Source organism: Cynocephalus volans, chromosome 1, assembly GCF_027409185.1.
Source record: "Cynocephalus volans isolate mCynVol1 chromosome 1, mCynVol1.pri, whole genome shotgun sequence".
Taxonomy (NCBI): domain Eukaryota; kingdom Metazoa; phylum Chordata; class Mammalia; order Dermoptera; family Cynocephalidae; genus Cynocephalus; species Cynocephalus volans.
The window spans coordinates 183,272,872-183,299,929 of record NC_084460.1 but is presented as its reverse complement, the minus strand read 5'-3'; the positions used below and the strand labels follow the sequence as shown (position 1 = coordinate 183,299,929).

The 27,058-nt window shown below is 41.5% G+C and overlaps 1 protein-coding gene across 1 annotated transcript; it reads right to left on the bottom strand.

Moving 5' to 3' along the window:
* CHAF1B (chromatin assembly factor 1 subunit B) lies at window positions 1-26,649 on the bottom strand. The gene is made up of 13 exons (XM_063082167.1): window positions 26,524-26,649; window positions 25,919-26,051; window positions 23,676-23,793; window positions 23,050-23,153; window positions 19,273-19,369; window positions 17,769-17,853; window positions 16,584-16,677; window positions 12,212-12,281; window positions 12,026-12,117; window positions 3,620-3,761; window positions 2,385-2,816; window positions 659-753; window positions 1-92 (listed from the first exon to the last, which is right to left on the bottom strand). The coding sequence occupies exons 1-13, from the start codon at window positions 26,647-26,649 to the stop codon at window positions 1-3; spliced, it is 1,680 nt and encodes a 559-aa protein (XP_062938237.1).
* Window positions 26,650-27,058: the final 409 nt, after the last annotated feature.

Below are 27,058 nucleotides of genomic sequence, written 5' to 3'. Positions count from 1 at the left end.
TCAAAGGTCTAGACTTTGGGCACTTCCATTGTTTTCACCAAGTCTGGGCTGTTTCAGCTCTGGAGGACTGCCCTGGGGGTCTCCAGACATCTCTGAAACATTAACAAACATAAGGTTGGCAAGTAATCGAAGACTTCTGTAAGTTAAGAGCTGACATTTACAAAATGTAGAGCCAAGACAAGAAATGAACTGCCTGGCAAGATCCTATATTGACACAGGAAAGGAACTATATACCACTGCTTCTCAACCAGGGGTTATTTGCCTCTCAAGGGAAAGCGGGCAGTGTCTAGTGACATTTTAGAATGTCATGGGGCAAGAGGGGAAACCCAGGGATGCTGCTGAACATCCGATACAGAAGGCAGCCCCCACAACAAAGAACGATCCAGCCCCAAACGTCAGTGTCACCAGGCTGAGAAAGTGGATCTATCCCACCTGCTACTGAGTCCACTATCTAGCTCACAGTGATTGCTTTTACTGGCAAGGTGGTCTCCCTGCTGAGACATAAATAAGCAGCCAGTGAGTTTAAACGATGGGTGTGATAAGATGTACTCTTGCCTTCTTAGGAATAACTTAAAATCAGGTGATGTTAATATCCAAAAGAACAAAAGAGAAGATACTCTATCGTTAATTATATTAAACCAGTAACAATATCACTTACCTGACTGAATTTCTTCTGTGGAAGGGTTGGGAATTATGCTGGATGGTACAGAATTTGGTAGAGTATCTGTCTTTAAGGGTATTAAGTTTATTCTCCTTGATTAAAAAAAAAAAGAAGTAAAGGGGTAAGTGGCTCATTAGTGTAACAGGGATTTTTTATGTATGACACCAAGTTTCAAAACTACTAAAGGAAATACTTAAATGTTTCAGCTGATCATATCATGCAAGACATTAAATACCATATAATGATGGGCCCACTTATTTAGTACCTAAGGATTAACATTTATGTACTAAGTTAAACCATCACATTTATAATGGTCCACTTAAACCATAACCAATCATCTGAAAGTTTCAAAACACGTGTTTTGTTAATTACCAATGGTCTACTGAACACCATTCTGGATGTCGTATACATAAGGCTATCAAACATGGTTTCTACATATGGAAAGTGCCAAAACACAGATAACTCTTTTTTAAAATCCAGAGTCTTATTTTCAACAACTATTACTTTTTAAAAAAATATCACAAATGCAAGAAGCTTGGTAAATAGTTTATAAGAAATCAAGCAAGAGGGGAAAAACAATTTAATACCAAAAATATTTCAAAGAATATCTTCTCCCACCTAAAAACAAATAGAAAAATTTAAAGATACATTGTTGCTCTGCAGAAAGAAATTAGAGATTTAAAAAGAGCCGAACACTACATCTAAACTGTATCATGAATTTGCCAGTGAAGTTACATGACACAGCAGAGCCTGGGAGAGGCAGAGAGCACTTCTGCAACCTGTCACCCCTGTCTCTGCCCTTTGCATCCCTCTCTCCAACCCACCTCCCAACTCAGTTTATCTGGAAGGTTAGGAAGTAAAGGGATTGGTGGAGAAGGAAGGACAGTGTCAGAGGGGATAAGGGTATCAGGGCTGCAAAGCAAGGAAAGAGCACTGAAGGCTAATGCTGCCTGACAACAGCAGCCTGTGCTGAACAGCTCCAACTGTGGCAGGAGCATGGACTCAGGCATGTATACCCACCAGACTCATGGACCAGGGAAGAAACAACCACAGTATCACCCTGGAGATTATCTCTCATCAGGCCAGGACACCCTGTTTCTCACAAGCCAATCTGCTGGCAGCGTCAAATGTATCAGGAAGTGCCTGTTACCGTCTTGGGCAAAAGAGCATAGGTAAGAGATAGGAACACAATTCCTGCCCTTGAAGGGCTCATGATCCAACAGGGAAACAGAAGCATAAACAAAACCCCTGCTACAAAATGTGATGTGTAGTGACAGAGGAAAGGGCAGAAGGGCTATGAAGCATGGGAACAGAGACCCATTCTAATGGTCTTTCAGGAGGACTCTAGTGTCACCAAGCGGAGCAGAGTCCAGGACTTCCCCAGGGAAGGTAAGGCACAGAGGTCAGAGTGTGTTCCAGAACATGACCTTCAGGGAAGGGCTACCGTCTGAGGCACGAGGGACTTAGGAGAGCAAGGGGATGACAGGCTGCAACCAAAGCACAGTCCACGTGTGCACACAGGAGCCCAGGCTTTATCCAACAGGCCAGAAATGGAAGAACCAACAGAGGCCTGTAAGTGAGAAAGCAGGTTTGCTATTATTAAGCAATCTCTGGCAGCAGCATGAAGGATTTGTATGGAATTTCACCTGGTTGGGGAGGGTTCAGCTTGTATGTTGTTTTTCAATCTACAATGACAATTTCTTGTTCCATCAGAAGTTCTTACCGGGGCGTTATCTTGCTCCAGGCTTGTAACGTGTTCAGAGTGACCCTGCGGGATGGGTGGGCTTTCGTGTTTTGACTACTGGGCTGCAGGGTCTTCTCCTCTGTCGGCCCTGGCAAGGAGTTTTTGACACCAGGAGTGATTGAGGGAGTGTCCTTGATTGCTGCTGGGGCTGGAGACTGTCTGGCCTGAGTGGGGGTTGTGCAGGGACTGCTGGGGTCTTGGATTCTGCTGGTGGGGGTTCCCTCTACTGGTCTAGGTCCTGGCGAAGACCCTTGGTGCGTCTGACTCTTGGTTTTCTTTGCTGTCTCAGGAGTTCTCATGCTCAAAACCGGCTTCTCTTTCAAAGGAATTCCAAGTTCATCTTTCTCAAATGTCACAAATGAACAATAGCCATCTGTGGATGAAATGGCCAGGAAGGCCCCATCGTTGGACCTTTGTTTGAAAAACAGGGAGAAAAGTTACAGACTTGACTAAAGTCTATGGGCCACACTTCACACTCTCACTACTAGTTAGGAAGTGGAAACTGAAGCAAGATCACAATCAGAAGTCAGGAAAGAGCATGACTAGAAAAGGCGTGTGGGCTCCTGACTCATGCGCCGCCCTCCCAGCCCTAGATAGGTCTTCTAAATCGCCTCAACACATCTGTGCTATCATCACTCTTCATCTGAATAAAGGTGAGACGACCTTTCTTCCCCCCAAGATAAAAAGAAAATTAAAAGAAGAGAAAAAAGTTTTAAGGAGCAAAAAATGGACGGTCAGTGCTCAGCCTTGGCTGGAGCTCAAGTTGGGCCAAGGAGCCAGTGGAGGCCGAATCAGGGGACTAAATGGTGGCTGAGGACCTCCAGCAGAAGGCAGAGTGCCAAGTGACACCATCAGGACAGACTCCAGGGCACCTCTCCCTGTTCAGGGCAGCAGGGATTCCTCCTGGAGGGCCTGACCACTCCCCAATCAACCAGGGAGTTGATGGGCCTCCCCTCAGTTTATCAGAGTTTGATTAATCCCACAGGGAAATCTTAACAGCATCAAAACCCACTGGTGTTAAAATAGAAAGCAAGTGTTGTGGCAAACTAGAAATAGTTTTCCTTTTAATGCTGATTTCTTTAAAAAAGTTGACGAATAGGGGAAAAAAAGCCATCTTTAGTGATGAAATGCTCCCTAAACCAACCATCTATCCCACAGTAACGCACTCTCTGTCTCCTTCATTCATCCTCTCCCCCTCATTACCAGCTACTCACCATGAAATATCACTCAGGGTGTGGTAGTGTATATTAGACACGTAACCAAAAGGGAAAGGCTGCTGTGTGTCATATAGAAGCACAGAGTCCTCTGAAGCCACGGCGAACACCAGGCGGTAGGGCAGACTCACCAGCTCCAGGCGTGGCTCTTGTGATGATTTGGGGACAAAGTAAAACAAAAAAACAAGATTCCCAAAGGAAACAAATAACTAATTCCCCCACCAAAGCCCTCTCCCTGGAAGACATAACTGATATAATTTTACTAAAAACCAGTTTTCTATATGATTTACAAAAGAATTCAGTTCTTTATATTATTTTATATATGAGTAGATGGATAAAAGAGAACCATGCAAGAACCAGAGAAAACAGCATGTCACGAACACCGAGTCCAAAACAGAAGAGAAAAGGAAAGAAAGCAGGTGGATAAGGCAAGTCAATCTGAGAGGTCACGCTGTGACAAGGAAAAATAAGGGTCACTTAGAAACAGTTTATCAAGTGATGTTTTTATGCTCTGTCGAGTTAATTATATACATTCAAATAAAGGATTAAAAAGTTAAAAACAGCTTCTGTTTCCAGCCAGGGAATAACTGGGAGTGGATTCACCCTCCCACCTGAAAAAAACTAAAATACCAGGCAAAATATATGAAACAACAGTTTTGAAGACACCGGCCAGCAGGCGACAATGGACAGTGTTCCCTGAGAGATAGGAAGCAAATGTGCTAAGTCTTACAACTGCCTCAGCTGCTGCTCAGAACATTTCCTATGCATGAGGTAGAGAGAACCCAGGCAGAACCTAGCATACTCCCTGAGTTGAGAAGACAAAGCTGGGAGTCCAGGAAGAGCAAGGTAGCTGGATATCACAGGGCAGAGGACCAGAAACAGGAGAGCTGCAGAGAGAGCTCCAGAGATCTTCAGGGTTCCCCCACCCTGAGTCATCAACTGAGTACATGCACATAAGGACTGAAGCAAGAACTACCAGAAAGAAAGAATAATCACTGAAGCTCACACAAGGCCAGAAACAGTACATGCTCCACCCTAGTCAGGGTGGAAAACCTCACACCTCACAGGGCATCAATTAGAGCATTCACAAGGCTTTGCCTCAGGAATGGGGAAAATTAGTCCCAGATTAAATGTTGCTGTGATCCCCCCAACAGAGCTTAAAAGCAAGACCTAAAATAATCAAAATGTTTCTAAGTAACTTAACTGCATCTCAGAGTAAATCTCAAGAATATTTACAAGAATTAAAATATATCAAGCATCCACTAAGGTAAAATTCACAATGTCTGGCATCTAATAAAAAATTACCAGGCATACAAAGAAGCAAGAAAATATGACCCATAATGAGGAGAAAAAAAATTAATCAAAACCAACCTTTTGTATGCAAGAATATTTAAAAAGTTATTATAACTGTATTCTAGGACTTCTGGTCAAGATGGCGGAATAGACGGTCCCTAGCGTCACTCTCTCCCACAAATCAACCAAATTAAACTATAAAAACATAACATCAAGTGCATATGGAACAGGGAGATGTCCTGTGGGAAAGGCAGAAGCTCCGCGGAGACCACATGCCCTGCGGGGCCGCCGTCACACAACCCGGCAGATAGGCTTCACCTCCGCCACCCGGCTCCATTCCCAGCCCAGCCCAGTGTGCACAGAGTGGGGAGACATCCGGCAAGGGAGGCAGAGGCTCCGCAGAAACCACACACCCTGTGGGGCCGCCACTGCATGATCCAGCAGGCAGGCTTCACTGCAGGCAACCGGCTCCATTCCCAGCCCTGCCTACTGCGCTCAGAGAAGGGAGATGTCTGGCAGGGGAGGCAGGAACTCCACAGGGACCACACTGCTGCTGCGCAATCCAGCAGACCAGCCCAATGCATACAGAGCACAGAGACATCCACCAAGGGAGTTAGAAGCTCCGCAGAAACCACACACCCTGTGGGGCCGCCACTGCGTGATCCAGCAGGTAGGCTTCACCGCCGCCACCCGGCTCCATCCCAAGCCCGGCCTAGCACGCACAGAGCAGGGAGACATCCTGCAGCAGAAGGGGAAGCTCTGCAGAGACCACACGCTCTTCAGTGCCTCGGCACATCCCAGCAGCCCGGGCCAGAAAACACGGAACAGGGAGAAGTCCAGCATGGGAGGTGGAAGCTCAGCAGAGACCACACACCCTGCGGTACTGCCCCGTAATCCAGCAGCCCGGCAGAGTCCAAGCTGACCAGAGAGGTGGCTCCTCGGAGAGGCCCAAGACCCAAGGCAACCACACACACAAGGCACTAGTGGCCAACTGAGCAGTCACTGAGATAGCCATACCAAACTGGCAACCACAGCAACATCTTAGTCAGTCAATAGTGTCAAAACTGTGGACTGTGAAAACCCCTGCCATAATGAATAAACATCAAAGAAAAGATACCAGAATTACGAAAAATCAAGAAAGTACACCACCAAAGGATAATAACTCTCAAGCTCTAGATCCTATAGAACAAGAAGCCCTTGAAATGACTGACAAGGAATTTCGAGTGATAATTCTAAGGAAACTGAATGAGATACAGGAAAACTCAGCTACACATCATGATGAAATGAGGAAAAGTATACAGGACCTGAAAGAGGAAATGTACAAGGAAATCAATGCCCTGAAAAAAAACTGTAGCAGAACTTGCCGAACAGAAGAATTTATTCAGTGAAATAAAAAACACAACGGAGAGTTTAACCAGCAGGCTTGCAGAAGTTGAAGAGAGAACCTCTTAAGTTGAAGATGGGCTGTTTGAAATAACACAAGCAGACAGAAAAAAAAAAAGAAAGAAAAAAGAATCAAAGGCATTGAAGAAAATCTGAGAGAGATATCAGACAACCTTAAGCGCTCAAATATCCGAGTCATGGGTATTCCAGAAGGGGAGGAAAATGGAGATTCCATTGAAAACATATTCAACAAAATAGTGGCAGAAAACTTCTCAGGTATAGGAAAAATCACAGATCTTCAGATCCAGGAAGCTCAACAATCTCCAAACGTATTCAACCCAAAAAGGTCTTCTCCAAGACATGTTATAGTCAAATTGGCAAAACTCAAAGACAAAGAGAGAATCTTAAAAGCTGCAAGAGAGAAGTGTCAAATCACCTATAAGGGAGCCCCAATCAGATTAACATCAGACTTTTCATCACAAACCCTAAAAGCCAGAAAGGAATGGGATGATATATTCAAAATACTGAAAGACAGAGCTTGTCAGCCAAGAATACTCTACCCTGCAAGGCTATCCTTCCGAAATGAAGGGCAAATAGTATATTTCTCAGACAAACAAAAACTGCGGGAGTTCACAACCACACGACCACCCTTACAAGAAATTTGGTTCCTGAAAAATAACTACCACTGCCATAAAAACCCAAGAAAAATCAAAACCCACTATTATAATAAAAGTGGCATTCATGAAGAGAAAACAAACAAAAAGGCTATCTACAACCTAAAGAACCAACAAACACAGAAAACAAACAGTAAATCAGAAAGCAAGGAACAAAAGACACCTAAGACAACCAAACCATAATCAATAAAATGCTAGGAATAAATCAACACCTTTCAATAACAACTCTTAATGTAAAAGACTTAAATTCCCCAATCAAAAGACACAGACTGGCTGACTGGATTAAAAAGGAGGACCCAACTATATGCTGCCTTCAAGAGAACCACCTCACCCATAAAGACTCACATAGACTAAGAGTGAAAGGATGGAAAAAGATTTACCATGCAAACAGACAAGAAAAAAGAGCTGGAGTAGCTATTCTTATATCTGATAAAATAGATTTTAAACTAAAAGCCATAAAAAGAGACAATGAGGGACACTACGTAATGACAAAAGAATTGATCCATCAAGAAGACATAAAAATCATAAATATGTACGCACCCAATGTTGGAGCAGCCAGATTTATAAAACAAACTCTATTAGACCTAAAGAAGGAAATAGACACTAATACCATAATAGCAGGGGACCTGAACACCCCACTGTCAATATTAGACAGATCATCTAGGCAAAGAATCAGTAGAGAAACACAAGATCTAAACAATACTCTAGACCAATTGGACTTGGCAGATATCTACAGAACATTCCATCCAACAACCTCAGAATATTCATTCTTCTCATCAGCACATGGATCATTCTCCAGGATAGATCACATATTAGGTCACAAATCAAGTCTCAACAAATTCAAAAAAATTGGAATTATCCCATGTATTTTCTCAGACCACAATGGATTAAAACTAGAAATCAATAACAAACGAAACTCTGGAAACTATACAAACACATGGAAATTAAACAGCATTCTACCTAATGACATATGGGTCCAAGAAGAAATCAAGCAGGAAATCAAAAAATTTATTGAAACTAATGAAAATAATGATACATCATACCAAAACCTGTGGGATACTGCAAAAGCAGTATTAAGGGGGAAATTTATTGCATTAAATGCTCACCTCAGAAGAATGGAAAGATGGCAAGTGAACAACCTAACACTTCACCTTAAAGAACTAGAAAAACAAGAACAATCCAAAATTAAAGTTAGCAGATGGAAAGAAATCATTAAGATCAGAGCAGAACTGAATGAAATTGAAACCCAAAAAACAATACAAAAGATCAATGAATCAAAAAGTTGGGTTTTTTAAAAGATAAATAAAATTGACAAACCATTAGCATGGCTAACAAAAAAAAGAAGAGAGAAGATTCAAATAACAAAAATTAGAAATGAAAAAGGTGATATTACAACTGATTCATCTGAAATACAAGGAATCATTTGAGACTACTATAAACAACTATACGCCAACAAATTTGAAAATCTGGAGGAAATGGATAAATTTCTGGACACACACAAGCTCCCAAAACTGAGCCATGAAGACGTGGAAAATCTGAACAGACCAATAACAATAAAGGAGATGGAAGCTGTTATCAGAAGGCTCCCAACAAAGAAAAGCCTAGGACAAGATGGATTCACAGCAGAATTTTATGAAACATTCAAAAAGGAATTGACACCAATTCTTTACAAACTATTCCAAAAGATTGAAAGAGACGCAAATCTCCCAAACTCATTCTATGAAGCAAACATCATCCTGATACCAAAACCAGGTAAAGATATAACCAAAAAAGAAAACTACAGGCCGATATCCTTGATGAACATAGATGCAAAAATCCTCACTAAAATACTAGCAAACAGAATACAGCAACACATACGTAAAATTATTCACCACGATCAAGTGGGATTCATCCCAGGGATGCAAGGTTGGTTCAACATACGCAAATCAATAAATGTGATACACCATATTAATAAACGCAAACACAAGGACCATATGATCATCTCTATAGATGCTGAAAAAGCATTTGATAAAGTTCAGCACTCATTCATGACAAAGACCCTCTATAAGTTAGGTATAGATGGAAAGTATCTCAACATAATTAAAGCCATATATGATAAACCCACTGCCAATATCATCCTGAATGGGGAAAAGCTGAAAGCTTTTCCTTTAAGAACAGGAACTAGACAAGGATGCCCACTCTCACCACTCCTATTCAACATAGTGTTGGAAGTACAAGCCAGAGCAATCAGAGAAGAGAAGGAAATAAAGGGCATCCAGATTGGAAAAGATGAAGTCAAACTGTCCCTGTTTGCAGATGACATGATCCTATATATCGAACAGCCTAAAGCCTCTACAAAAAAACTCTTGGAGTTGATAAATGATTTCAGCACCGTAGCAGGATGCAAAATCAACACGCAAAAATCAGTAGCATTTCTATTTTCCAATAGTGAACATGCAGAACGAGAAATCAAGAAAGCCTGCCCATTTACAATAGCCACCAAAAAAATAAAATACTTAGGAATTGAGTTTACCGAAGATGTGAAAAGTCTCTATAATGCGAACTACAAACCACTGCTGAGAGAAATTAGAGAGGATACAAGAAGATGGAAAGATATCCCATGCTCTTGGATTGGAAGGATCAACATAGTGAAAATGTCCATACTACCCAAAGTGATATACAAATTCAATACAATCCCCATCAAAATTCCAATTAACTTTTTCTCAGAAATGGAAAGAACTATCCAGACATTTATATGGAATAATAAAAGACCACACATAGCCAATGCAGCGCTGAGCAAAAAAATAAAGCTGGAGGCATAACACTACCTGACTTTAAACTATACTACAAAGCTATAATAACCAAAACAGTATGGTACTGGCATAAAAACAGACACACTGATCAATGGAATAGAATAGTGAATCCAGAAATCAACCCACACACCTAAAGCCATCTGATCTTTGACAAAGGCACCAAGCCTATACACTGGGGAAGAGACTGCCTCTTTAGCAAATGGTGCTGGGAGAACTGGATATCCATATGCAGGAGAATGAAACTAGACCCATACCTTTCACCATACACTAAAGTCAACTCAAAATAGATTAAAGAATTAAATATACACCCTGAAACAATAAAACTTCTTAAAGAAAACATAGGAGAAACACTTCAGGAAATAGGACTGGACACAGACTTCATGAATACGACCCCAAAAGCACGGGCAACCAAAGGAAAAATAAACAAATGGGATTATAGCAAACTGAAGAGCTTCTGCACAGCAAAAGAAACAATTAACAGAGTTAAAAACAACCAACAGAGTGGGAGAAAATATTTGCAAAATATACATCCGACAAAGGATTACTATCCAGAATATACAAGGAACTCAAACAACTTTACAAGAAAAAAACAAGCAACCCAATTAAAAAATGGGCAAAAGAGGTAAATAGGCATTTCTCTAAGGAAGATATACAAATGGCCAACAGACATACGAAAAAATGCTCAACATCACTAAGCATCCGGGAAATGCAAATCAAAACTACACTGAGATACCATCTCACCCCAGTTAGGATGGCTAAAATCCAAAAGACTCTGAACGATAAATGCTGGCGAGGTTGCAGAGAAAAAGGAACTCTCATACATTGTTGGTGGGACTGCAAAATGGTGCAGCCTCTATGGAAAATGGTATGGAGGTTCCTCAAACAATTACAGACAGATCTACCATACGACCCAGCTATCCCACTCCTGGGAATATACCCAGAGGAATGGAAATCATCAAGTCGAAGGTATACCTGTTCCCCAATGTTCATCGCAGCACTCTTTACAATAGCCAAGAGTTGGAACCAGCCCAAATGTCCATCATCAGATGAGTGGATACGGAAAATGTGGTATACCTACACAATGGAAACTACTCAGCAATAAAAACGAATGAAATACTGCCATTTGCAACAACATGGATGGACCTTGAGAGAATTATATTAAGTGAAACAAGTCAGGCACAGAAAGAGAAATACCACATGTTCTCACTTATTGGTGGGAACTAAAAATAAATAAATAAATTCACACACACACACACACACACACACACACACACACACACAACCGGGGGAGGGGGGAAGAAGACATAACAACTACAGTTCCTTGAAGTTGATATGACAAGCAAACAGAAAGGACATTGTTGGGTGGGAGGGAGGAGAGGGAGGAGGGAGGGAGGTTTTGGTAATGGGCCACAATAATCAACCACATTGTATATTGATAAAATAAAATTTAAAAAAAAAAACTGTATTCTATACATTCAAGAAGCAAGAGGAAAGACAGAGTGTGTTAGGTTGAAACATGGAATATTTTTTAAAAGACCCAAATCGAACAACTAGAGATGAAAACTACAGTATCACAGATTAAAAATACACTGAATGGGGCCAAGGGCAGATCACACAGAAGAAAAGATTAGTGGACTCAAAACATAGCTATAGAAACTTCCAAAATAGAAAATCTACAATAGTAAACAGAGTATCAATAAGCCATGGGATAACTCCAAATGGCCTAATACATGTGTAGCTGGAGTCCCTAATTAAGAGAGAGAGGGGGGATGACAGAAAAAATATTTGAGAGAATAATGGACAAAATTTCTCAAATCTGATAAAAATTATAAACCCATAGATCTAAGAAGTTCAATGAACCTCAAGCACAAGAAACATGAAGAAAATTATACCAGGATAAATCATAATCAGATTGCTTGGAGCCACTGATAAAGAGAAAAATCTTAAAAGCAGCCAAAGGGGTGGGAAAAAGATAACAAAAATCCAATTCATATATAATTTTACTGTACAGAAAATCAATAATGTATGACATTCAACCAGTAAGAAAACAAAAGTAGTACTTATATTCCTTTAAAGTTGCTTTAAGCAAGAAAGTATATTTTGGATGATTGAAAAAAACTTGACATATATTTTGATAACATCAGTCTTTGCACCACCTTTTAAGAGTAACTAAACTGAACGAAACCCACCTCCAAATCACAACCCTACCCTGGTGACCTGCCTCAGAGAGGAAGCATAACACAACCATGTGGTTCTGAGGGTACCTGTTTCCACCACTGGCCTCAATTCAAAGTAGACTGGACAGCAGCGAACAGCAAGTGTCGCTTTTCCAGGACATGGAAGATGAGCAATGGGCCTACAAGTTTAATCATAGTTTTAGAAAAAGGCACTGTTACTCACAGAAGCAAAAAAGAAAGGGTAAACATTCCAAATATTTCCTCACTGCATACCTTTTAAGATTTTTCCTGGAGAAAACATAAGTTGTATTCATTACGTTTTCACCAGATTCCACACATCCAGCTGGGGAGCAGGAGAAGGGAGAGGAAAGAAAGTCAGTGTTTTATCAAACTGTTCACCAGCAAAAACTCAAGAGCCTTCAATTCTGGTTTGTAAAATATTTTCTCCTAAAGTTGTATTTTCTGGACAATGTTTTTGTGAATGAGGACAAATACAAACATTCCGTCACTGTCGGTCTCACCCTTTACTCCAGTTTTACTACCTGTCATCTCTGCCTGAGGGCTCAGCCCCCTGGGAACTGGTTCAGTCTTGGGTAGGAAGAACATAAAGCAGGGAGCCCATGCTATGAGTACCTCTGAGAAGCCAGGTGTAGTGGATTGAATTGTGTCCCCCAAGTTTTATGTATTAGAAACTTCTAGTCCCCACAATGATTGTTGAGGGTGGGAAATCCTATTATGGTAATTTAAAGGTGGGGCCTTGAAGAGGTGATTAGGTTGTAGGACCATGCATTAGTGAATGGATTAAAAATGGTGGTCAGGGGCATAGTTCTGAGGGCTTTAAAAGAAGAGGAGAGTCTACCGTTTGCTCACTCTGCTCTCTGTCTGCTTCCACTATCTTGCAGTGTGAGACCCCTAGGTCACTGTCACCACCACCAGATGGACTTTGGACTTCTCAGCCTCAGAAACTATAAGCAATAAATTTCATTTTCTTATAAATCACCCAGTTCAGTGTACTTTGTTATAAGCAACAAAAATGGACTAATACACCACGCAATTCCTGTTGGTGGAGCACTGTGACTAGATCCAACTGTCCAGGCTCCACCTACAACCCCTGAATCTACTCCCTGGATTTTGACCTCAGTTCCCACCCAAAGGCTGAGACTCTGGACCTTTCCCATCTGCCTGATCTAGCCATGAGGCTGCCAGGAGATGTTCTGCTGAAATCTCCAGTCTCCTGCAAAACCTGACTTTGCTCTGGGGAACAGTCCACATTTGAGAGCTCTTCTGCACTCACCCTAGGATGACCCTGTCAGAGAATGACTGTCACACACAGGTGCTCTTAGAAACTCCTCCCTGTTTTAGGTTCGTATTCCTCGGTACATACACACACCTACAGAATTTTACATGTGACCATTTCATATCTACTGGCAAGAGGAGTAGACAACATCAACAACCTTTTTTTCTTACTACCACTTTTCTGCATAGCTACCCTCTCCCCATCTCATCCCACCCCACCATCCACGAGTAATCCATTTTTTTTTTGTGACCGGTAAGGGGATCGTAACCCTTGGCTTGGTGTCGTCCGCACAGCGCTCAGCCAGTGAGCTCAGTGGCCATCCCTATATAGAATCCGAACCCGTGGCCTCGGCGCTACCAGTGCCGCTGCGCTTCCAGTGCTGCACTCTCCCGAGTGAGACACGGGTCGGCCCGATGAGTAATCCATTTTAACAAAACATTACATCATTTCTACATTTTCTCCATGCTCACATAATCAGTAAAACCAGTTATAGCTCAAACACATATATACCCATATGATGGTCAAAACAGGGTATTATTTACACTTTTCCTTGTTTTGCTTGTTTCAGTCAATTACTTGTGAAAGTTAACTTGCATAGCACTAATGCATTCTTTTTTAGTAGCTGCATAATATTTTCTGATATGAAAATACTATAATTTGTTCACCCATCCTGTTAATGAGTACTGATTTGTTTTTGGTTTTTTACCACTACAAACAACACTTGCAATAAAATTCTTTGAACATATACTCTCACATACTATGCTTTCATTTCTTAAGAAATTGGGTCTCAGACATGGGATGAATTAAGCCGTACATGCATCTAACTGGTACCAGACTGCTTTCCAACAAGGCTGCAACAATCACATTCCCACCAGCAATACCCACATTCTGCAAGACCATCAGCAATAGGTACTATTTTTTTCCAGTCTGAAAGGAATAAAGATATCTACTTATTATGTCACCTTAATTTATATTTTCCTATGATTGGGTTTCAGAACTTTTTCCTATGCCTATTTAACATGCAGACTTGCTCTTCTACGTCTGTGTATCTTTTCTTCTGGGTTTTTCTTTTCTTCCTTTGGCAAGAACAAAATAATAAAAAAGCAACAATTTGGAAGGAATCACTGTATATGATTTATGTTAGCCCTCTCTTCCCTGTACTGCAAATATTATTTTCCATTCCATCACTTGTCTACTGATTTTGCTTACTGTATCTTTTGCCATACAAAAGTTCTACATTCACATATATAGTTAAATAGGTCTATCATTTCTTTAAGAGCTTCTGAGTTTCTAGTCTCAGGTAGGTCTTCCCCATTCCTAGAATGTCCTCCTAGATTTCCTTGCAAGAGTTTTATATTTTTAACCTTTCATATGTAAGCACTGAGTTCACCTGGAATTTACTTTTTATATATGTTAGGGGTCCAGTTTTACCTTCTTCCATATAGTTGTCTACCCCAGTACCATTCATTCAATAATATATTCTTCCCACTGAAATACTACCTAAGGTCATATATTAAATTACCTTATATCTGAAATCTATTTCTGGATTCTCTCTTCTCCTGCACTCATCTATTTGTTTTGTCCTATAATGACACCATGTTGACCTGGTAACAGTAGTGTTACAGTGTCTTCTCACATCTGCTGAGGCAAATGCCCTCTCAAGTATTATCCTTTTGTTTCTTACTTCCTTGGCTATTCTTCAGCATTTATTCTATTAAACAGAGCTGTGATTTCATCTAATTAAAAAAAATAATAAAAAACCTCTAATGGGATTCCACTTGGAAATTAAATTGGTATGTTAATTTTTAGAACATGATATATCCTTCCATTTGTTTAGAACTTGTTTTATAACCTTCAATAAGACCTTCTAGTCTTCTTCTTTTTTTTTTTTTTGGTCTTTTGCGTGACTGGCACTCAGCCAGTGAGTGCACCGGCCATTCCTATATAGGATCCGAACCCATGGCGGGAGCGTCGCTGCGCTCCCAGTGCCGCACTCTACCGAGTGCGCCACGGGCTCGGCCCTCTAGTCTTCTTCATAAAGGCCCTGTGCCTTCCTTATTAAATTTACTTCCATGTATTTTACGGGTTTTGCAATACTATGAATGGAATATTTTTCCTCTTCCCAGTTCTAAGTACTTACTGGTAGTAGAGAAGATAGTGATTTTTATGTATTTCACAATCCAGCCACTTTATCAAATTCTTTTTTGTTATTCTGATAATATTTCTAAGTCTATTGGATTTTCTAAAAATACAGTCCTTTCACAGGCAGAAAAAGTTTTTTATCTCTTCTTTTCCAATCTTTGTTAATTTCATTTTTCTGTTTACCTGCATTTATTAATACCACGAACAACAATAATGGTGATAGCAGACACCCATCTGGTACCTGATTTTAACTGAAAACATTTTTAGAGTTACCATTTAATACAGGATTTGTTACTGGGGTTATTAAACAACTTTTAGTAAATAACTTAAGCAACTCCTTGTTCTTGGTCCTGAGACTCCCTAAGCCAAAGTGTCACTCCCCACATGGTCCCAACGTTCTTTAAAGCCTAAACTATACATATGCATGTGTGAATCACACCATTCCTGGGCCTTCCCCTTCCCAGCTTGGCTGGGACTCTTAGTGGCAAATCTGACCTGTGCCCTTTCATTTGGTCCAATCCTGAGCTATGCCTTTATGCACAGGATGGTCCTCAAGCCCTGGAGATTTGCAGACATTCTTCTGAGAACACTCAGGTCATGACACTGCCTTGCTTGATCTTGCTGGGCTTAATGTCTTGCCTACCAGGAGACAATGAACCTGTCTTGCTCTTGCCCTTGTGCTGACATTTCAGATTTGACCACTGCCACTCCTACAAGTTAGCCCAACCAAACGTGTCCTTGTGTCTAATCTTGTCACAACAGGCTGCTTCATTACTGAGGAGAATAAAAAAATAAAGGCACTTTATCTTTGGCTTTAGAACTATGACTTCTATATACATATCAAGTGAAAAAGCATTCATTAAAGAGCTTAAACAGTATATTTTTAAAAGTTATATTTATCTAAGAGAAAATACCTACACTGACACTCTAGTGTCGTGACTCCCAAACTTGTCTGAACATTAGAATCACTGGGAAATCTTCTTATAATTCTAAAAACCAGGCCAATCCCCAGAACAATGAAACCACAATCTCTGGAGGTGGGACACAGGTATTTTTTAAAGCTCTCCTGGAGGTTCCAAACTGCCGACAAGCTGGCAACCATGGCTCTGATCAGAATTCACTGAGCTGAAAAGAAGCATCAAAAAATGGGAGCACAGACGTCCCTACCTGCCACCACACCCTGATATCAAAAGCTGTCAGACACACCTGGCGTGAGGAGCAAAGACCCATCGGGAGTAAAACTGAGTCTACGAAAGAATGACTTCATGCTGTCATCATGGAACATGCGGTAACTTCTTGCCTGTGGTGTACAAAGTTTAAACATTACTGCAAATCTTTACACTCACAATAAAGGCTTACCAGTTCCTGAACTGAAACATTACAAATCAAATAATCATGCGAGACTGCAGGAGTAATCATTTATGAGAACTTGTCACCTATTTTTGTTAAGTAAAGCTATATGTGTGTGTTTGTGTGGTTCTACAATTATTTTAAAACACTATGTAAGAACACACACCACACTGTCCACAGTGGTTGGTCTGGAGGGTGAAACTGGGGAGACAGCAGGAAGATGACCAGGAGACCTTTGCTTTTTACTTGTGTATTTACATTTAGAATTTCCAATTGAATGAACAGTTTTTAAAAAGAAAATAGTGGGTTATTAAACTGGTAATCGTATCCTCTTTTCAAACAACATTTCTTGAACACCTGTGTGAGAAAGTTTTTGGTACCATTTATCGACATTTAAAAAAAATTAAGCATTTAATTCTCAAGAACCCGAGAAACAAGGTAAATAAAGAACCTTACTTCCTGGATGTGACCTCTCAGTGCAGTCAGCCTGACTCAGCAGTCTTGATTTCTCTAGGACTAAGGTCCTATTTTCATTTCCCAATTCTTTCAAAGATCAGAATCCTCCTTATTCCTAAATACCAGCCCTTTGGCTGTGTCTCTGATGTCTGCTACCAGATTCTCTATCTACCTGCCAAGATGGAGTACTGCCTGCCACCAGACAGATCCAACTCTTGACCCACCTGCCTTCTGTTGTCTAACGCAGGGATCGTCCCAGATCAGTAGTGATCGACTCCTGATGCACCAGAGGATCACAAAGGCCCTGCCTACCTCAAGCCAAGTAAATCACACACAGGTGATTGCACAGTGTAGCCAGAGTTGGAAACCACAATCCTCTGTCACCGGCTCTCCCCTGGCCCCCAGATGTCCCCATTTCCATAGAGACCAGCCCACCACCCTAACTGAGCCTTGTCTGTCCAAGAGGAAGCCTTATTGTAGTCCAGGTCCCTGAGGCCAGTGATGTAGCTGCAAGGATACAGGAGAAGCTCGTGACTTCCTAAGTCTCCACGCACTGCTGAAAGGGAATGTCAAAATATTTGATACCTCTCCTTCAGCCCCAATTCCAGACAGCATCTTTGAAACATTAAAAGCCACACGTTTCTTCTGTGTGCTATACACCCGCAGTACCCTGAAGAAAGAACAAAAGTCTGATTTACCACTTCTAGTAAATGAATTATGTTTGCACAAAAACAATTTATTACCAAAACTAAAGAGCACCTAAACAATTTTCAGCCTGCAAAACCACTTACCAAAGATTTTCAGATTTCATTGAGTCATCATGACAGAAGCAAACTTTTACAACCTTAAGAATACTGCAGTGGGTAAATAAATCATAATTCTATTTTAAAAAAATTTTTCATTGAATGTTTCAATTTTTCAAATAAGATACACTTTAGGCCCGGCCTTATTTTTCAGGTCTTGGACATCAGGCCCAGTGGCAAGTTGTATGACTACAGTGAAGTTTATTTTGTGTTGAACAGTCTCACTCTCAGGGGTTTACAAAAGTAAGAGAATAGCAGTAGGTAAATTTGGTTGTTGATAAGTCATATTGCTCCCACAAGCTAATCGGATTGTTTTATTCCTGAATGACTGAATAAAACATATATATCAGAAAATAAATGGCATTTAAAATACAACAGGAGGTTCTATGAAAAATAAACACAGACTCTTCCATATTACTTTCATTTCAGGGCCATCTTTAATTCAATTTGTTTTAATTAAAAGTAGTTAGATAAATATTCAAAAGAACTATTCTGATTGTTAAATAATATACTGGCATTTCCAATTTTTTTTAACTCTTTGTTCCAAAAACACAATCAAGTGAAATTACACCCATAAACACAGCAACAAGACCTCCTTTAAGAAAAAATAAAAATATTTTTATATCAATTTATTTTATTATTATTATTTTTTTGTCTTTTTCGTGACCGGCACTCGGCCAGTGAGTGCACCGGCCATTCCTATATAGGATCCGAACCCGCGGCGGGAGCGTCACCGTGCTCCCAGCGCCGCACTCTCCTGAGTGCGCCACGGTCTCGGCCCTATTTTTATATCAATTTAAAGGGAGTCATTAAAATCACTGTATCGGTAAACTATAATCAGAAAATGAAATAGTCTAACCCTCTCACTATCTCTTCCTGTTTAAGTCATATTTATAAGAGACTTTTTCTTTAAGTCTCCCATGAAACCGGATGTAATTCAAAGTTTATTTGTTATTAGGAAGTTCTTTCTACATTTATTCACCCATTCAATAAAAATTCACTAAGGGGCTGGCTGGTTAGCTCAGTTGGTTAGAGCGTGCTGTTGTAACACCAAGGTCAAAGGTTTGGATCCCTGTACCAGCCAGTGCCCAAAAAAAAAAAGATTTACTAATTTAACTTTGTGTAAGGCACTTGCCCCAATTATTTTCTAATTTCTTATTTTGTTCTAAGAATAAGAGTATGAAAAAAAGAGCAAAAGAATCACAGCTAGATTATGATTTATGATAAAAATTCCTCTGCAGAACATTCCAAGTAAAACAAAGACAATTTGCCAAATACTAATGTACCTGTCACAGCTCAGAGTAGCAACGTATTGACCCAAAGGATCCCAGGTTACTCCTTGTACGTAACTTTTATGTTCATTAAAAATTGAAATCTTTTGTCCTACAAAAAAGCACGCAACAGCATTACCAAAACCTACTCAAGCATAAACGGTATAAACTGAGACTTAAATACTATTGTCTTTATACCAACCCATCACTGAACAGCCGGAATGGAGAGACTGTATATACCAAACCCTGTGTCAGGCTCTGGGGACACAAAGATGACCCCATACAGCTGCCACTCTCAAGAAGCTCACAGATTAATAAGAGAGACAGACTATCGACAGGCAAGTATAACACAAAATGATTAGAGGAGGAGAGAAAGCTAGCGAAGACGGCATGAGTGTCAGAGAGAAGATCTGAGTTCTGCTCTCCAGGTTAGGCAGGATGAAGGAGGTGAGGGAATGGAAGGGAACAGAAGCGTATTCTAAGGAGATCCATGGGTTGAAAATACAGCAGAGCTCAGTGCACGTGGAGCAGTGATGAGTAACTGAGAGCTGCTAATGGGCAAGGTGGCGGGCCGAGAACGGCAAGGCAGGCAAAAAGGAGGCACAGAACAGACACCTCATATTGGGAGCAGGCTCTGGGTATCAAGGTGGGGCAAAGAGGAACACCACATTGGCAAATGATCTGCATTTTAAAGATAAAGCTGAGGTTCAGAAAAGATGACAAAAGGATTACTAGATAGGTGATCTAGTAGACCAGGCAAGAGAGGAGGAGAGCCTGAACCAGAGCGACTTTAATAGGGATGGAAAAGGGGAAAATTTTTAGAAGATAAAACTAGCAGCACACAGAGATTGCCTGCATAAAAGGAAGAGAGAGTTTTGAAGCCTTGGCCATTCTTTAAAAAGCAAAAAATAAAACCTTCGCCTCTGAAGAGTGGTCTACTCTCCACTCCCCACCTTCCCTGCCTTCCACCTGCTCAGCCCGCTGCCTTCTGGCTTTCACTCCCTGCCGCCCACTGAGACTGCTGATCCTCGAGGTGTCAGAGACCCGCATACAGCAAACTCAACACCCACGCGCCAGTCTAACTCCCTGCTATCTGACAGCTCAACTCTCTCCTTGAAACTCTTCAGGAAATCTGCTGGGATTAAGGTGGTTGGGGGTTGAGAAGGTTTATGGGGACCTGTGTAGGTCTGAAGTAGCTACTGGAGGGGAAGGGAGGGTGGTCTACCTCCGACAAGTGAAAAGGAGTGGAGGCCACTGAGACCCTTTGTGAGGCCAGTGAAGATGAATTTCTCATGGCCCAATCTGTAGGTTACAGGTTTTCAACCAGCTGCGCTCAGCCCAGGTTAGGAAATTAAAAGGTGTATTTTAACACGGACCCTAGGTTGGGGTTTGTCCTGGTGGGTAAGATGGAAGAAAGTGAGTCGGAAGGAACTATGTTGGGATATGATCATGCTGGGGAGCAAGCTGCACAGGGAAAGTAACAGAGGCTAGAAGGGGGCTGACAGACCAGGAAACAGGGCACAGGGGACTTGAGGGCTCTGGGAAGAACAGTGAGAAGGAATAAAGGTGTACAGAAAACTGAAGGAGGCTGGTGAAAGACTGGGACATCTGGTTTAGGGTGACATTGATAGAGCAGTTGAAGTGACAGAGGTCTAGGATGTGGCCTTGATTTCCAGACTCCCTGCCAAAACGGATCTTCCCAAGTGTCTCTAATCTCAGGAAATAGCACCACTATTCACCTGGTTCCCAAAAAGCTTGGAGTGATAGCCAATCCATGGGCAAATCCATCAGCTCTTTCCTCAAATTAAATCCCAACCAAATCTTCCTTCACCCCTTCCATTGCTCCCACCCCAGCCCAAGCCATCATCCCCAGTATCCCCTCCCACTCCTGAATTCCTTTACACCACTAAGAGCATCCCTGGCTATCTCTTGTGTTCTCCTATAATCTATTTGCCATGTGCCGCCCAGAGACATCTTTTCAAAACATAAATAAAATCAGTTGTTCAAAACCCTTCAGTGGCATCTCATCACCCTTAGGATAAAATCTGAAATGCTTTTCATAGTCCACAACCCTACACAGCCTGGCCCTTTTCCACTTCTCCAATCTCAGTTGCTCCCATCCTCCCCCACACTTATTCCATCCCGTTCCTGTTCCTTGGACACGTGGCAAGCAACTCCTGCCACAGGGCCTCTGCACCTGTTGCTGCCAGAGGCGGGACCATTCTTCCCCTATAGAATGCACATGGCTCATTCCCTGACTTCATTCGAGTCTCTGTTCAAATGCCAAATGCAGAGAATCTTGTCCTGACAGCCCCTGCACAGCACCTACCCCTCCCTGACATCACATCCTTCTGCGTGTGTGCAACACCCCCAGCACCTGCAGTGCCCAGTATGATGGCTGTGGTGGACTGAATCTCCCCTACAAACTCACTGAAGCTTAATCCCCACTGTAACTGTTAAAGAGGGTAGGAAATCCTCTCATGGTAGTTGAAAGGGGGGCCCTTAAAGAGGTGATTAGATTGTGAGGACCATGCCCTAGTGAATGGATTGATTCGATAATGGATGGATAAGTTGATAGTTTCATGGGTGGTAATGGACTTGGTTCCGATGGCTTTCTAAGGAGAGCGAGGAGCAGATTAGCTCTTATTCCTTCCATCCTTGCCATGTGATACCCTGTGTAGCTACAGAGCCACTGCCAAGAACGAGGCCTTCACCAGATGTGTTCCCTGGACTTTGGACTTCTCAGTCACCAAAACTATAAGCAATTAATACTGTTTCTTTACAAATTACCCAGCTTCATGTATGTCTGTTATAAGCAACAGAAACTGACTAATATAGTGGCAATGTTCAAGGTCATCACAACTAGCTTACAGTGGTGTTGGATGGATTGCCCAAACAGACACCGAGATTATCCAGGACAATGGCCAGACTTGGGGTAGACATGAAGACAGTGACACTAGTCCTCCACTTTGCTGGAATGTGGGGGACTGTTTAGAAAGAATATGACAAAGACAAGGCAGGATAGAGGATGGCTTAGCTGGATAGCATGGAACTAAAAAAAACAGATTTTTACAGAGTAGTTGAAAGCTGGACTGATGCAGTGCTGTGATGGTGGCAGCGAGCACCAATGCCATGTCTTCACTCCCTGGCCGGGCACGCAGGTTGCAGGAGAATGAGCAGCCTGCACGTTAGAGAAAAGCACAGGAAGAGGCTTGGGGAACAGAATGTTTGCGTAAAGACTGCAGGGGATAAAAATGATTAGGAATTAGCCACTACTGGCTTTTGGCATTTCACTGCTATTTTTATACCACTGTAACTTCTCACATGCCTACTGTCTCCCCACCTGGAGAACAGGTTCCTTAAAAGCAGCAGAATGTCCTTGGCGTTCCTTGATCTCCTAAAATGGAAACCTGACCTCACCTAACCCGTCAACCAGCACATACTGCTCTATTAATTATAAATGACTTGTTAATCTTCCTGAGACCCTGAGCTCAATGAAGACAGGGGCCAGGCCTGTCCTCATCATGACTGCATCCCCAGGCAGGTGGGATTTGCCTCACTTCAGCATCAATAACTCACAATATCACTGCTAAGCTGCCTACATTCTGAATGGGGCACTAAAACCTGAGTTGGATCCATGGCATATGGAACTAATCCCTATCCTGTTGAGCCAACCACCTATTTTAGTTCACTAAAGAAATTTTTCAAGTTGCTTATAAGTTAGAGCTTAGGCTCTTTTAGACATTTAGAATATTTCCTTCCTCCTGATAATAACAAAAATACACCCCTTACCTTTATTGACATCCCATATGATGGCTGTGTTATCCACAGAGGCAGAAGCCATTAAATTCCCATCAGTTGCCCAGCAAATATCATACACATCTTCTAAGTGGCCCCTAGAATCCAAAGAGGACAAGAAGGGAAAAAAGCAATTATTGTCTCAAAAAGGAAAAAGTCACCAAAAATTTAAAGGCAAACTTAGGGACCATGCATTAGAATGGGATTCTAGAAATTTCCACAGGAACTATATTAGCTATAGCTATAAAAAACTACTTTCAAGGATATTTGTATCTTTAAAATAGATTCATTTTGGGGCTGGCTGGCTAGCTCAGTTGGTTAGAGCATGGTGGTGTAACATCAAGGTCAAGGGTTCAGATCCCCATAGTGGCCAGCCACCAAAAAAAAAAAAAAAATTAATAAAAAAAATTAAATAAAATGGATTCATTTTTACTAAGGAAAATTTTTTAGTAGGAACCAAAAAAATTATTTTAATTATGTTTTATCCTTTAAAACTATTGTCTCATGACTGTCCCACAGGAGTAAAAGTTTTAAGTTAGATACAAAAGTAAAAGGCATATTCTGTTTAATGCATTCAGGTCATAAAGGTAAATCATTCCCAAGCTCCCCCCTCAAGTTACCTGAGAGTTTTCACAACAGTCCAATTCTCCTTATTCAGCTGAGCCTCATCCTCGTCCTGAAAAGCAATCTGTTCGGGCTCCTTGTTGTCATTCACCTTCCACAACAAAATGACAGCATCTGTGGAGTGAGCCAACTGGAGATGAGCCATGCTTCACTACACACTCCATCATTTCTGAATTTTTAGGACATTAGACAATACTTATGTTGTTCAATGGATGCTGTGGCCACAATGATTTACCTCTAATAATTTGGACAGGAAAAGTAGGTGTGCCTTCTGAACTAAAACTCCAAAATCAAACTCATAACAGATCAGAGCTATACAAAGTCACCTTAAACAGAAGGGTCCCCAGGCCAGCAAAACATCGCTGCAAAGTGACTGACTACATTTAACAAATCTAAAGGCATAACCTATATAAACAGACGAATAGTGAAAAAAATAAATAGTAAAGAGCCACCAGCGCAAGGGTTGGCAAACTGCTCCTGGCTCTGTAACCTTTAGTAAGTCACTTAACAGCTTGATGCCTCAGTTTCCTCACCTGTAAAATAAGGATGACAGTAGAATACCTACCTTATAGGGCTGTTGCAAGGATTCAATGGGTTAATATGCATAACACACTTACAACGTGATGCCTTGCACATGGCAAGTCCCATGTAAGTGCCAGCTATTAATATCAATATGAACACATCAGATACCTCAGCCTGATGTCAACTGAGTCTACCAACTGCCCACATTCTGGCTCCACACTTACCATGTATCCTTCTGACCATCACTTGCCTTCCCTTTTAGGAACGTCCACAGGAGAGTGAATGAATGAGCAAATTATATGGACATACGTACAAGGACACTTCAAAAAGTTCATGGAAAAATAGAATTGAAAGATAATACGAATCTTTCCATGAACTTTTTGAAGTATTCTCTGTATTAGTCCATTTCTGTTGCTTATAACAAAATACGTGAAACTGGGTAATTTACAAAGAAATTAAATTTATTTCTTACAGTTTTGGAGGCTGGGAAGTCTATGGTCCAAAGGGGTACATCTAAGTGAAGGCCTTCTTGGTAGTGACTCTCTACAGCAATGCAGGGTGTCTCATGGTGAGAATGGCCTGAGCAAGAGCCCTAACGTACTCACTCACTCTCTTTATAAAGCCTTCAGAACCAGGCCTGTGATAATTCATTACTTCATGAATGGATTAATCCATTCATGAGGACACAGTCCTCACGATCCAATCACCTTTTGAAGACCCTACCTTTCAAATACCATAATTAGATTTCCCACCCTCTTAACACTGTTATAATGGGGGTCAAGTTTCAATGAGTTTTGGGGAGACATTCAATCCATAGCACGCACAAATTCCCATTTTAAATTAAGTGCAGTCCTGGTTGCACACTTCAGTCTGGGAGCTTGGTTGAGACAAGACTGGCCCTGACGGATGGACACTCTGTGTGCTAACAGCAGGTTTCTAGGCCTTCAAGGCCAAAGGACTTTGCTAAATGAGGGATGCCGTGTGCCACCTCACAGGAGACAGTCTGTAGCCTCCCCCAGGTGACTCTCCCACTCCCCACCTTTCCCCCTACACATGCACATGCATGCGCGTGCGAGCGCACGCGCGCACGCGCACACACACACGCTCTAGGCATCATGGCACTGAACTCAACCAGGTCTCTGTTCCTCCTGCAAACAAAAACTGAGATTTCTGTTTTATTTTGTACTGGCTCCTAGACTACTTTATTTTAAACCTACTTTTTAAAAAGGTTTACTTTTTCTGTATAGTTTTATCCCAGGTAAGCATAGGCAGAAAATATGAATCAATCTACTCCCACCAAACAAACACAAATTACAAGGCCATTTGTTAAAGAGGCTCCCGAAGCCAATTAATTAGTTACAAAGAGACATGAGACTGACTCTGATCACCACATCTATAAATTAATAATCAAACAAGACCAGAACAGCTGCCTTGGGACTCTGATGGAATGACAAGCACCTTCCTGCTTGTCTCTACACTAGCCCAGTGGGGGCAAGTGGGAAGGGAGCTGTTTTCAAACAGGTCTTAGCTTAATCTTGCTGTCCTCCATCCCCTCACTCTGACACACTCCCCAGAATGCAATTTTACTAAGCTATGTAAATGACAGATCAAGAGAGTCAGCCACATCTGAAATAAAAAAGCACATCCAGCTCAAATCTAACATAAGACACAAAAGTATCTGGTTTCTAAAGAATTTCTGAAGTACAACAACACTCACCATCTCCTCCTGATGCTAAAATTTCCCCAGCTGGAGAAAAACGCACAACATTGACAGCTTTGGTGTGACGAGCAAGATTGGACAAAAATTCCACAATCGCTTTTCCATCTGGTCCTTTTTCTACCTTCCAGATCTGTTGATACCAAAACATTTATTCGAAAAACATATAGTGAGCACCTACTATATTGCTCCTACTAAAACAATACTATGCTTACTTTCAAAAAGAAAATTTGGTTTTTCTTTTGAAACATAAAATGAAGGAACCTCCTTCTCCTATCTAAAACATAAACCAATAGTCCACTATCTGCTGTCCTCCCTCCTACTTCTTTCTAGAGCAAATTGTTGCCCAAAAGGAACTCAGCTCAGGATTCTGAAATAATGAACATCCAGTTACAACAATCTAGGGAATGTTACTCGGAAAAAAAAAAAAAAAAAAAAAGCTCTCTCTTTTGCTTTTATTGTTCACTGGAGGCTATGAGAATTTAGCATTCAGGGTTAGATGACAAAGTAATTTGAATCTGTTAACATCAGTTTCAAATAAAAGAACGAAAACTGCTGTTTCAAGTAGTGCTTTCCGGTGTCTTTCTATCTCTGCCCCAATTTACCCTGACGGCGGTGTCCACCCCTGCAGATGCCAGTCTGTGGATCCTCCCTGCAGTCCCATGCTGGAAGTCCAGACTATACACCGGCTCCTTGTTGTGCCAGGCTATTTCGCACGTGATGACTTTCATCCTACTGGGTCTTGAATGAGCAAAAAATTCCTCCCTCGGGCAGCTTTCTTTTTCCAAAGGCAGGTAAGCTGAAAAACGCTGGTAATTAATTAAATAAAAATATTAGAGACGCAAAGGTTTATTGAGCACTTACTATGAACCAGGAACCCTGTTAACCATGTAAAACGCACGTTGGTTGTACTGGGAAAAGACGTTAATGTTGTCATCTAACGGTAACATCTTGCAAGTTCCACCTAAAATGCTTCCTTGAGCTATGGCTTCCACAAGCTCATGATTCAAATGAATCACCCAGGGAGAGGCAACCCAGGCGCCCGGGCCCGCTGCACGTCTGGGGGCGCGTCCGGAGAGCCAAGGGCAGGGACTGTCCAGGGGGATGGGGCTGCCCGGGTGAGGGGGCTGCCCGGGTGAG

What these genes read in the sequence shown, in the direction of transcription:
- CHAF1B (XM_063082167.1), bottom strand. Translation starts at nt 26,649, where the DNA reads ATGAAAGTCATCACGTGCGAAATAGCCTGGCACAACAAGGAGCCGGTG. An exon ending in TTTAGCATCAGGAGGAGATG is followed by an intron (nt 23,794 to 25,918) that starts GTGAGTGTTGTT and finishes CTCACTCCACAG; the next exon opens with ATGCTGTCATTTTGTTGTGG. An exon ending in CATATGGGATGTCAATAAAG is followed by an intron (nt 19,370 to 23,049) that starts GTAAGGGGTGTA and finishes GCTTTTTTGTAG; the next exon opens with GACAAAAGATTTCAATTTTT.